The 12,566-nt window shown below is 44.4% G+C and overlaps 1 protein-coding gene across 35 annotated transcripts in view; it reads left to right on the plus strand.

The window, feature by feature from the left end:
- Positions 1 to 12,566, plus strand: part of CLASP1 (cytoplasmic linker associated protein 1) — a 2,584,612-nt gene that overhangs the window by 1,904,068 nt on the left and 667,978 nt on the right. For 27 of the 35 annotated variants that reach the window (XM_069616701.1, XM_069616702.1, XM_069616704.1 and 24 more), the window contains one exon: positions 10,839 to 10,949. The exons of the other annotated variants lie outside the window; for them this stretch is intronic. In XM_069616701.1, coding sequence (XP_069472802.1) covers positions 10,839 to 10,949 — 111 coding nt within the window. The remainder of the gene's footprint in view (positions 1 to 10,838; positions 10,950 to 12,566) is intronic. 35 annotated transcript variants of the gene reach the window in all.

The following is a 12,566-nucleotide window of genomic DNA, read 5'->3' on the forward strand; positions in this document are numbered from 1 at the left end:
TGAAGAATTCTATGTGGAAGGACGGGATCTGTTGGAACTGGCGTCTAAATTACATGAGGCCACCGGTCTCAAAACCTCCCTGGAGTTTGATATCAACCCAATAGCAGCTCTGGGCAAGCCTCATGCATCCTTTCAAAAGATCATTTGAGCAGTCGTGGACACACTAGCCCTGTACACACGAAAAGTTTCCGAAGCAGCCGAGCTGGAGATGAGCATCTATCATGATGGGGAATCTGTGAGAGAAGAATCTGTGGAAAGAACATTACGGTAAGGTAATTTCTCCTTTTCATTTCTTGGGAATTTGATTCTTGAGTTACAGTACTCAATCACATTCTATTCATCGTCATTGAATCGGGAGGTCATTGATAGGCTGCACAATAAAGCATCCTCTTCTATGGTTTAGGCCTCCTATGTATTCTTGGCAATCAGAACAATGTACTGGCATGACATGGGCATGACACAGTAACCTAACAATTATTTCTCACTTTTAAGGTGCCAGGCTGCCAATTTTGACTTATTGGGGTGATCCCCTCCAAAGATCCTTCATGGTGCTGAGGTAATCAGAAAACCCATAAAGAAACACCATAAAAGATATCTGGAAGCGGATACCTCCAGTCATCATCCTCTTCACATATGAAGAAGAGAAATTGCTGACATCGGCGGGATGAGAAAGATGATGGGTTTTTAGACATTTGCTGAGGAGTTTGAGCATTTCCGACTTTAAATGCTCACGGTCTTCTTTCAGGCATTGATGTCGACTGTCTCAACCTAGATACCGACGCAGGCAGGTGGTCCAACCATGGCTGCTTTTACTGGCCGGGTCCCAATGAAGAGCGGTGCTCATGCTCCTCCGGACTCGGATCCTGTGAAAAAAAAGGTGCTTGAGGCCTCGACATCGCAAGCTTGAGTAGAGTTGATGGAGCCTGCTGCGAGCACCTCTTTGGGTCAAGGAGGAGACTACTTCCTTCCGCTACCAACAGATTCGACCCAGTATGCCCCTGTCTCCAGTAGCAGATATTTCCAGGCAATACAAATCATTTATGCAGGAGGGGGAACAGATTCCTTTCTGTTTTTAACCCCCAGGTCAGAATTATGGACACGATCTCATAGATTTCACAGCCGACCTTGGGGATGTTAGCGGCCTTGACATGTTAACAGACCTGGAGGTCACCAAAGATTCCACCTTATGATCAACCGAATGATACCTTATAGTTCACAGTATAGAAGCTTGTCAATACCTAGGGGCTCAGAGCCACATCCCGACAGGTTCAACATTCCGACCTCAGTTATTTTGGATAGTTCCTCAAAAAGAGACTGCCCTCCGATTTAAACCGAGGGTCTCCTCCCGGCAACAACTTTGTGGTAAACATCCTGTTCAGTGTCGACTGTAGGCACGGATTTGGCACTGATATCCGAAACTGGCATCAGACCCGGTCAATCTATCTAGGCACCCCGCTCCCAAGAGCCTTGTGGTTCAGGCTGCTACGGTGGGAAATGAAGGATCAGCATCCTTTCTTTTCTCCAGACAAGGAAACAGAAAGTTAAGAAGATTTTTGGGCTTGTAGTTTAGCCCTCAGTGCAATAAACAAAGTGCATTTGCAAAGTATTCACGCTGCCTTGGCCGAGTGGCATGCCATTCAGCCAAGGATGAATTTAAAGATGCCTTTAAGGAGTTGTTGGAAGATGGTAAGGAGGCAGTGTGCCAAGCCCTGCAGTTAGAGCTTGATACCGCTGATTGTGTGGTCAGAGCCATGGTGATGGCCGTGGTTGTTAGGAGACTTTCTTCGATTTGGAATTCCAGTTTTGCAACAGAAGTCCAAGCAAAACGACTCGATACACATTTTTGAGAGAAACTTGTTCGGGTCGAAAGGTAGATTCATCTGTGGAAAAATTCAAGGAATCTAGACCTCCGCTAAGTCGCTAGGTTTGGCAGTGAAACTGCCGATAGCCAATCCTTCTCTGCCGCACCAGCTTACTCTGGTGGCCTTGGCGTTTAGATCTTTTCAGTATTTTTCACAGAGTGGATGGAAGGTTTAAGAGACCAAGAAGGGGGAAGAGCACTATAAAATCTCAGGGATCATCTGCTTCCACCTCCCCCGAAGCCTCTTTCACTTTGCACCTCATCATTTACGAACGTGGTGGGGGAGAGGGTGTTCAGGTTCTTGGATGCTTAGCATGGTATTACTTTGGATACCTGGCTCCTTCAGGTGGTTGTTTCCATGTATTGCCTCCGATTCTTCTGAAGGCCTCCAGACCGGACCTTCCGGTGGAGTGTTTTCCCCAGACAGCATCACCCTGGTGTAGGAGATTCAGGTCCTGCTTCAAAAGGCAGCCATAGTGCCGATCTCCATGATGAACCTGGGACAATCTATGTCCCATCTTTGACTTCAGGCCTCTCAACTAATTTCTGAGAAAGGATAATTTTAACATGGTGATGTTGGTCCAGATTCTACAGGCCATGGAGATCCAAGCCTGGTTGGTGTCTCTAAACCTCCAGGACCCTATTCATGAAAGACTCAGTAAGTGCCCAAGATATGTGATTGGCAAGGCACATTACCAGTTTCACGTGCTCCATTTTGGGCTGATCTCCACCCCAAAGGTCTTCTCCCAAGCTGATTTCAGTGGTGGGGACCAGGCCGAGGAGGGAGAAGATTCACATCTTCCACTACCTGGACAACTGGCTCCTTTCTGGAAAAAAGTGGTTTCCCATCTACACTGCATGTGCCTCCTACACAGCTTGTGATTCTTACTCTACTTCAAGAAGTCCCTGGTGACATCATCCCAGACTCTTCCCCTTCATTGAAGCCTTGTTGGAGTCTACCCTCTGGGAAGGCCCCACAACAAGGATAGAGTACAGAATATTTTGCAGATAATTGGAAAATTCCAGAATTCAGACTTCTTTCCTTCCCTAGCTTTTCTGCCCTTCTGGGCCTGATGGCTTTCTGCTTCTTCCTGGTGCCTTGGTTGGACTTCGAATTAGGTCTCTTTAGTGGTCACTCTGGTCCCAATGATCTCAATGCTGGTGAAACATGTGGGACCAGCTACGGCTCTCCTACAAAGTGTCCCAGGACTGATTATGGTGGTCTCGGACAACTTGAAGGTAGAGGAATGGTTCTGGTAGCTGTGGCTGAATGAAACAGTGGTCACAGATTTGTCCCTGAAGAGCTGGGATGTTCACCTGAGGAATCGGAGCGAGTGAATTTGGTCTTTCGAAGAATCCAGGTTACACATCCACCCTGTTGCACTGACAATCAGACTTACTCTGAAAGCCTTCCTAACTTCCATAAAGGGGTAAAGTGCCTGTTCTGACAGACAATACAGTGGTCATGTACTACCCCAATAAAAGAGGGTGTTTGCAGTCGCTTTCCATTTGCGGTGAAGGGGTGCAGCTATAGTTCTGGGCATGGGAGAATCGGATCTTTAACAGGAAGTGTGATCCTTTCTGCTCTCCCCCTCTGACCCTCCTCCCGAGAGGAGCACTGGGGGACACATTCATAGTGGACTGGACCTTCCAGCTTCTGTATCAATTTCCAACGATTCCTGTCATCCCTCAAGTGACCAAGAGGCTGAAGAGGTATGGAGCAGCCATGATCCTTATTGCCCCGGATTGTTCCACAAGGACATGGCACCAGAACCTTCTGGACATGGCCATCTGTCCTCCATAATGTCTTCCTCCAAGGCCAGGCCTTCTCAGGAGAGGACTGATCCTTCACCTGAGGCATGCATATGCTCGACCTACGTACCTGGTTTCTGACAGGCTAAGGTACAGTGATTGGGAACTTCTGGAAGACGTAATGGAGGTGTTTTTTTTTCAGCTAGGAGACCACCAACAATTGCTCTGTACCGCTGCCGTTGGAAGACGAAGCTTTGCAGCTGGTGTAGGGCAAATTATGTGGATCCTTTTTGTGTGACATTTCAAGGGTGTTGTCATTGATCTTTCACCTGGCAAGACAAGGCTTTCAGGTAACCACTGTCAAAAGCTATCTGGCAGCGCTCTGCATTTTTAAGTGCACGCCCGAGCTGCGGTCGTACTTCACAATCCCTTTGGTGATCCAATGTTTAAAAGGAATGACAAACACCTTCGCCCAACTCCCTTTGTCATGCCTGTGTGGGATTTGACTCTTGTATTGGCATTCCTTATGGCTTCCCCATTTGAGCCGATGCATTTGTGCCCTTTGAGGCTCCTCACATAGAAGACAACCTTCTTGGTCGCTATATCTTTAGCAAGTAGGGTGAGGGAATTGCATGCCTTGTCCTGCAAGCCACCCTCCAAGATTGTTTTCCAAAGATAAGGTGACACTTGGGATACGTCCTTCATTTTTGCCGAAGGTAGTGTCAGAGTTTCACTCATCACAAAGTATTTGCTTACCAGCTTTCTAACCTCCTCATCCTTTTAAAGAGGAAGAAAGAACGCTTTGGCTCAATCCAAGAAGCATCTTGAGTGTTATATAGCTAGAACAAGTCATTTCGGATTGGCTATACTGGCCCAAAAACAGGCAAGGGAGTGACGAAGCAAACCATTTCCATGCGGATTGTGTTTCTGAGTGCTACTCTAGAGCAGGGAAATAGATCCCTGAGGCGTTCAGAGCAGACTCAACCAGCGGCTTAGCAGCTGCTTTGGATCTACAAAGCATAGTACCTGTGAAAGGCATTTGTCAAGCTGCAATGTGGGCTTCCATCCACATGTTTGCAAAATATTGCTGCCTGGATACGCTGTCAGCTCATGATTTGGCAGAGCAGTCCTACAACATGTCTTCACGTAACTGTTGCAGAGTTCATGCCACTCTCCTTTAAAATCTTTTAGCTATTTAAGTCCATCTAAGATGAGGAATCTGTAGGAGGACACAATCCATTAGAGGAACGTATTACTTACATCTGGTAATGTTATTTCTGATGGATGTTTAACAGATTCCTCATCCACAATCAAGGAGCTCCATCCTATGGCCTTCTCCTTTAGCGCTTTAAGGCACATTTCTCTGTCTCTCTTTTTATCCAAAATCCCCAACACAGCTGAGCATGTGGAAAATGATAACTGAGGTCACAGGGAGCTGTGCCCGCCATTTAGATCAACGTTCATATCCCATCCCGACCTGAAGCTGTCAGCACAAGCATCCTCAACGCTGAGCCGCACATTGCCCCCTGCTGGGAGAAAAAGTTTCCGAGATCTTCTAATGGTAGGAAAGAATATCTAAGATGAAGATTCCGAGGGAGGAACATTCATTAGAGAGAACATTAACAGAGGTAAGTAATTTGTTATTTATAGTGCACAATAATTCAACAAATATGAACACATACAGCTTTGCAACGATCAGAAGGGTATGAATGAGCCATGCAAGGTTGTGTGAATATTTATTTTCTGCATCGAGACCGTTCGATAACCGAACAAGTGCATAAGCAATATTCCGGAATGTCACTAGTTTCCAGCACTGGCCAAAATTGAGAATTTTCATGAACCTCTGGCTGTATGCTTTGTAACTTAAAAAAGAGAAGCCAATGTTGTCAATGCAGAATTTGTGCAGTTCTTTCTGCATTGTTAGTACTTAGTTACCTGCAGATATACCAAGCATGAGCAAATAGACTATTTTACAATTCCTTTGGCGTCTGACAAAGTTTCCTGAAATCAGTGTTGCAGTTATGGTTGATTAGGTGTTTTAAGTATGTGTGATGAATCCAGGGAATTTTTCCCCTCCCCAAAGTGGATCCCACCCCCTTTGAGACTAGGGAGCTGAGCCCACTAAGCTTACCACCCACTAGGGAACAGGGCAAGCGGAATCCCAGTGGGGTTGACCCTCCCCTTAGTGGACAGTACATCTCCATAAATGGATAGAAGTTAGCCTTATCTCCAGATCCCCAATGTCTTTGTTGGCTTTACAGGAGTTAAACTGTATGAGAATGTGAAACTGCCTTTGACAATGGCTGGTATGGCTTCTGACCCTCTATTCACCCAGCCTGGATTGGAAGAACAGTGGATAATTCCACCCCTTGGGTAGTGGGAGATAAAGAGCCAATCCAAACTGGAAACGAAGAGAAGAGAGACCCACAGAGCCGGAGGAGAGCAGAGCTCTAATCCTGGGAGTGGTGGCTGGGCAGAAGGAGTTTCTACCAAGTGTGGCGGACCCTGGCGGATTGCTTACAATCCCAGCTGGGCCAGGAGTCGGAAGCACTCCACCCACAAGAGTACAGAGGAACCAATGCCTCCCGAAAAGCAGGTAACCAGAATACAGGGAAGCAAGCACCTAAGTCCCGCTGGATTCCAGCGGGAGGAGAGAGCAGGATGTACCTGATGCAGAACACTGCAGAGAAACCGAAGAAGCAAACTCACCGGCCCACCAGAGGATCATCGCCTGGGAACATTGGCTCTGGGGATCACGGTAGGAGGGCAGCGAGAACTGGAGAGCCCAAGCAGGGGCAGGGGGTGTGAGAGGAACGAGAACCCAAGGTGGGATTGAGGGGAACGAGAACCCCAAGGTGGGATTGAGGGGAACGAGAACCCAAGGTGGGATTGAGGGGAACGAGAACCCAAGGTGGGATTGAGGGGAACGAGAACCCAAGGTGGGATTGAGGGGAACAAGACTTCAAGGTGGGGCGAGAGGATTGAGTACTGAAGGTGGTGTGAGCGGAGCCAGATCCCAAGGCGGAGTGAAACCAAAGAAGCCCCAAGGCATGGTGACGGTAACAAAACCCCAGGGAGGGGTAGGATCAGAGACGCCCCCAAGGCAGGGCTGAAAGGCAAGAAGCCCCAAGGCGGGATGAACCCAACAGAATCCCAATGAGCGTTAAGAAACACAAGACCCCCAGCTGGTGTAAAATCTGAGTAGCACCAAGGCTGGTTGAGCCTCAAGAGACCCCAAAGGTAGGGTGAGAATAGAGAAGCTCAAGGTGGGGTTAAGACTCCAAGGTAACTAAGTGCAGAGAGCATCAGGAATTCCCGCAGTGGGGAATACAAGGAGAAAGCACAGAGCAGGAACATGAGCATAGGATTCCCAAGTGGGAAAGTGGACAAGAGACTGCGATAAAAACCTGTTAGACCAAAGGAAAGCGAGGCAACCATGGACTGTCGGCAAACACAAGAGAAAGGCTGAAGAGACATTCAGTTCATTTGGCGGAACTGCGCATCTGGGCGATGAGCTCCCCTTTTGATAGACACCTCAAGTTGGGGGCCAGAAACCAGCCACTGTTCCTTTTGTTGGGCAAGAGCCCCAAGCTTTTCTTTTTTTAATGTATGTTTTTCTTTCTTTTGTAGTGGTAGAGAGACACCTCAGTTTAACATAGGATTCTGGAGAGAGGCTTCTTCTTGTTTTGGAAGACATCCTGACACGCACACTATTATGTTTTCCTTTGTAGAGCAGGGATGAGAATCTTAGGCTTAGGGACAGTTTGTTCTAATAAAGAAACATTATGCAAATATGCTACCCTGTCCGTCTCCTGATTTTGATAGACATATGTCATGAGAAAATTGCATGTTTTCTGGAACATGTGCCTTTCACGTATGTCCTTGTAATTAACCCCCCTGTTACACAAAGCGTCAAGAGAACACTGAATAGATTGTAGAATGAAGGGTATTAGTGGTGAATTAGTTTGAAGAACTGGGTTATGTGCCCAGCATGGACACATTGCAAAAGAAAGGAACTAGTCCTTTGCAAGGTATAAATAGGATTGCAGATTACCCTGTGACATTGTAGCACAATGAACATTACTCTGGTCCACTTGACTGAGGTGTTGAAAAGTAACATTTGGCAGCACTGCCTTGGTACCCCTTTTTGAGACTGAGAAGATATGTCAAGGAAAATTTACCTGTAACAATGCCCAGAGACTAGGGGCGGGCTATTTCTCCTTATCCCGGGCCTGGCACATTGCCTTACTGCTGACAATTCCTTCTTCACAAATCAGAGGAGAGCCAAACCATTGACGAGTGCCCCCCCCCCAACCCCCCGATTACGTACGCTGAAACCCTGAAGCACAAAGGAGCCACTCTCAGACCTGCTGCCTTCACAGTAAAGATGGAACCAATGAGAGAAAAAGTTAGTTAAAGCCTTACCCATCCTTCAAGCACTTCATCTGCTCTTTGCACTGCAACAAAGTGAAAACCTAATCAGAGATACAATAAGCATCTCCTTCCCGTGCACCCATTTTGATGCTCAACGTACCCCATACCATGAGGCCCCTAGTTGAAGCTAGGGCTACGCTGTGTATGTATGTGAGCACTATACTTAGGGGACATACCCAGGGGGTTACAAGTCAGGGTGCAAGAGGAGCAAAGGAACTGGGATGGATTTAGGAATCGGGGGAACGTATGATCTACAGAGGGGGAGAATTAGGATTCAGTAGAGATGATCTTTGAAGTTTAGGGTTTTGCTGTACTTACTGAAGTGTAGGATGGAGAGGGGGCTGTTTTAGCTGCATCAGTAACTTGTACCAGAGATAAGGTGTGTGACAGGAAATGTTTCTACTCTTAAATTTCTTTGTGTCCTGTTTGGCAAAGTTATGAATTCTGGTGGTGTTATTGGCTTCTGGAGCTAGTGAGTTTCTCAGCAAGGTAGGGTGGTGTTTTCTTTGTGATGCCTTTGTAGCATATGCAAGCTGTCATGAACATAGTGCTTGCCCTTCACTGGTAGCCACTGCAGCCCCCTGACGGTGAGGTAAAGTGGTTGCATTTTTCTATTCCTGGGATGAGGGATGCTGCATGGCTTTGTGAGAGCCAAGGCTGTTTATAGGCACTCCTGAGAGCAGGTGAAGCAACAAAATCAAAACCTGTTAGACAGTCAACATTTGCTTGTTTGCTTGTTTGTGTGTTTACTGTATTTGTGGCCCAGAACAGTCTGCTGATGTCTGTCCCATTACATGAACAGTTAGACAATCTTACTGCTAAGCAGCGATTTTGTTTCTGTAGGACTGCATTATCAATTTACCTTTTATACCTCTGAAAGGCTTGGGTGGTGTAAGTATGGGTGTTTTTGAATACCTGAGAGGTTGTTTACTCTATTGTTTGACATAGATCAGTCACTAAAATTATTTTAAATGGTTACCAGTTTCTATGGTTTGCTAACTACAGTACTGTTTTATGTATGCTAATGGCATTCCCTCAAGGGCGGGCACTATCACTGCTAATACTTTACCATGCTCAGGTGGTGTGCTCCGCTCATGTTGAAGTCAATGCCATGTATAAAATGTTCCTGCTCACCATCACTTGGTGGCTGGGGGAGAAGATTGGGAGGCATTCATGTTAAAATAATGATTTGCAAGTTAAATTGAATGAATGGGGTGACCCACCATAGGCTAGATCATTGTATTGCTGTATAAGGCATGACCATATTCTTGGTCAATCAAAATGCAGCATGATGCATCGAAGAATTACCTTGTTTTGACTTCCTTGCCAACATCACATAGTCAGTTTTATTTGATTAAAATAGAACCAATAGGTCAAAGGGGTTGCTTAGAATACTTTGGTTTCTGTACAAAGAAATTGTTTTCGGCATTCACATTTCTATTAAAGGGGAAAGAGTGGGCTGGCTTCCATCCAGGAAATGCAAAACAGAAAGTCTTGCAGCAGTTTCAAAGTTTATCATTTAAATTGGGAGTAAAGTTGAATGGTTCACTCGCCTAATAGAGGAAACAACTTGCATGTTTTTATAGACTTGGTCCTTCTCAGCCTTTATCTTTGCTCTCCCTGAATTTTCAATGTGAAATTTTGCTCCAATGTATCAACTGTCTAAATGCTGTCACTCAAATCACCTTATTTCATGAATTCCTGTTGCCTGAATCCTTTCACTATATAGATTTCAATCTTCTAAATCTCTTCATTCCATGGATTCTGATCCGAGAAATCCTTTGACTCCATGGATTGCTACAATCTAAATCCCTATAAACCATGGATTCTTACGATCTAAATGATCAATTACTACCCTCTAAATCCTTGGCCACTATATTACAATCTCCAAATACCTTTGTTACTCCATGGATTCTGATATAAGAATTTCTTTGTTCCATGTATTCCGACATCAGAATCCTATGCTTCCCACTGATTCCAACCATCTAAATCCCACACTCAAATGGTAAATACCATCTGAATCTCTTCCTTCCACTAATTCCTTGAACCTGAATCCATTTAGTCAATTTATTCGTTCCATTATCTCATTTCCCAGCCGTCTCTGAATTCATTTGATCGGAGTGCCTTTGCACTGCAGCCTCCATCCTCTGAAATCCTTTTCTCCATGGATTAATATCCTGTAAATCTCTTCACTCCTTGGATTCACAATATCCAAGCAACTTCAGTAAATGTATTGTATGAAGGAAATTCCAATGTGTAAATGTTAACATTAATAGTCTGGAACATGCTATGTTTTTTAGTTCTATTGCTTTGTCAATTGTGGTTGAAGTGCCAAGCTGGACATGGCAAATAGATATAAGGTAAAAAATGTAAGTGGTATAAATTGGCATATTGTCAGTTTATGGGGAATTTCAACATCAACATTTTAGACCTTTGGTAAAGATTTTAACAATTTGCAACTTAACTGGTTAAAACCACTATGATTGCTTTAAACTTGTTATTTTGGTGCATGGATGCCTCTTTTTCTCTCTCTGTAAAGTATGTTGGTAAAAGGTTTGTATGTTAACTCTTTATTTCTATCACCACCAGTTGTTTGGGATCTAAGCATTTGCTTATTTCTGATAAATAATTACTTTGCACGATAACCTGAAGCCTGCCTAATTTTGATTTCTGATTACTTTCTCGAAGTGAGAATCAAGTTTACCTCTCACAGATCATACTTTCTTTTTATTCTCTTTTCTTCTTTCCTCTTTTTTCTCGTTCTTTTTTTTCCCTCTTCTCACCGCGGCAGTCGGTACTGGGGTTGGAGTGCAGATGGGCTGTCGAAGCATCCCCCTTCTCAGTCTCACTCCCTCCCCATTGCTCCTTCCCACAAGACTTTCAGGCGCTCTTACTCTCCCAGGTAACCAGCTACCTGTTCAATTTATTTGAGGTGTCACAATATTATTACGTTTCAAAAGGCATGAGGTTAAAGAAATCTATGGAATTGGACTTGTACTTTCCTGTTTTTATTCCCCGGGGATGATGTGCCCTTTCGGAACTCGTGCCAAGGATTGTCTTGAATTAAATCTAGGCCTCCAACCTTCTTAGGAAAATGAGTTTGTTAATGGTAGAGACTGCCCTCATTTGCGTCAAACTTTTCCTGATCCATTCTTCTGCAGAGTATGACCATAATTAGTTCTGAAAGCTAAATAGTAGTATGTGTAAAACAGCACTGTAGTCCCAATTCTCTCTAGAGGTGTAAATTAAAAATATTCTATTTGTTTGCCTACAACTGGACCTTATAAAAAATGAGGTAAAGAAAAATCAATATTTTGAGCAAGCCTCACCCTTTCTTTTGATATATTTAATATCAAGTCCAACCAAAACTTTAACAATCATTCACGCATCTTCATTGTGATCAACTATCAAGAACGTTCGCCCCAGAGTCCATGTGCTGAGTATAGGTTTAATTGGTGTACAAATATTCACAGCATAATGTCTACCATTTTAGTTTGATCTATTTGTTATTAGGGAAGCTGAGACAACGTAATACCAGGCAAAATACATCTTAGGAAGTACTAAAATTAAAGGATAAACTACCCATCATGCAGGTTATACTAGAAATGAATTCTCTTTTTCCTGCACTCACCTGTGACCCTTGTGTATTTTATCGCAAACGCAAGTCAATGCAGAGGTTTGCATGCATATCTTAATCTGTTACTCTTCCCTTTTTCTCTGGAACACTTAATGGGGCTATGCAGTAGGAAGAAGTGCCACAATACAGACCATTCGGATTCCATAATTTCTCAGTTTGTGGATGTCTTTTGGGATACTGGGACATAACTCACTATCAAAATGAAGCTTTTCAGCCAAATCGGAGCATACCTTTTTCTAACTGCAGTGGCGCACATTTTGTTGCATTTGGGAATGTCAACTGTAATACATTCAATTGTTTTTGAGTAATGAAGATGAGACAAAATAATCTCACTTGGACAACATGGACAACTAGCCTCCTATGGGAAGTTACCCACTCAGTTGGTTCAATGGCCACGTATCTCCATTGGTCTGTTATAGCAAGCTGAAACGTGGTTGTAAACCATACAACCGTACATTTGGCTGTGTTCGTTCCCAGTAAAGGGGTCCCATATTTTTGTCAATTTTGATTGTTCAAGGTTTTTTAATTGCCACTTTTTAAAAATAAGATCTTTGAAAACCAACTGATTTGTTTAAGGTTGAAGCCATATAACATTTCATTGAGTGGCTGTAGCAAAATCTGTGTGCCCCTTTGCTTAGTTTTTGCATATTCATGCTGGTACAAATGTTAATGTATTCAGGATGAAAACCTAAAGACTGCATGAGTAATATAAACACCACATTTCGAAGGGATTGTGTCCTCCGACGTATTCCTCATCTTAGATATCTCCTTCCAGCTCTGCTGGCCTCGGAACATTTTTTCTCTAGAGGGCGCTGCGCGTCGACGTCCTCCGAGTCGATGTCCCTCGACAGCCGCCGTATCGACGTTCGACGTCATCCTGCC

The sequence above is a fragment of the Ambystoma mexicanum genome, chromosome 9, assembly GCF_040938575.1.
Source record: "Ambystoma mexicanum isolate Mex_15411 chromosome 9, UKY_AmexF1_1, whole genome shotgun sequence".
Classification (NCBI taxonomy): domain Eukaryota; kingdom Metazoa; phylum Chordata; class Amphibia; order Caudata; family Ambystomatidae; genus Ambystoma; species Ambystoma mexicanum.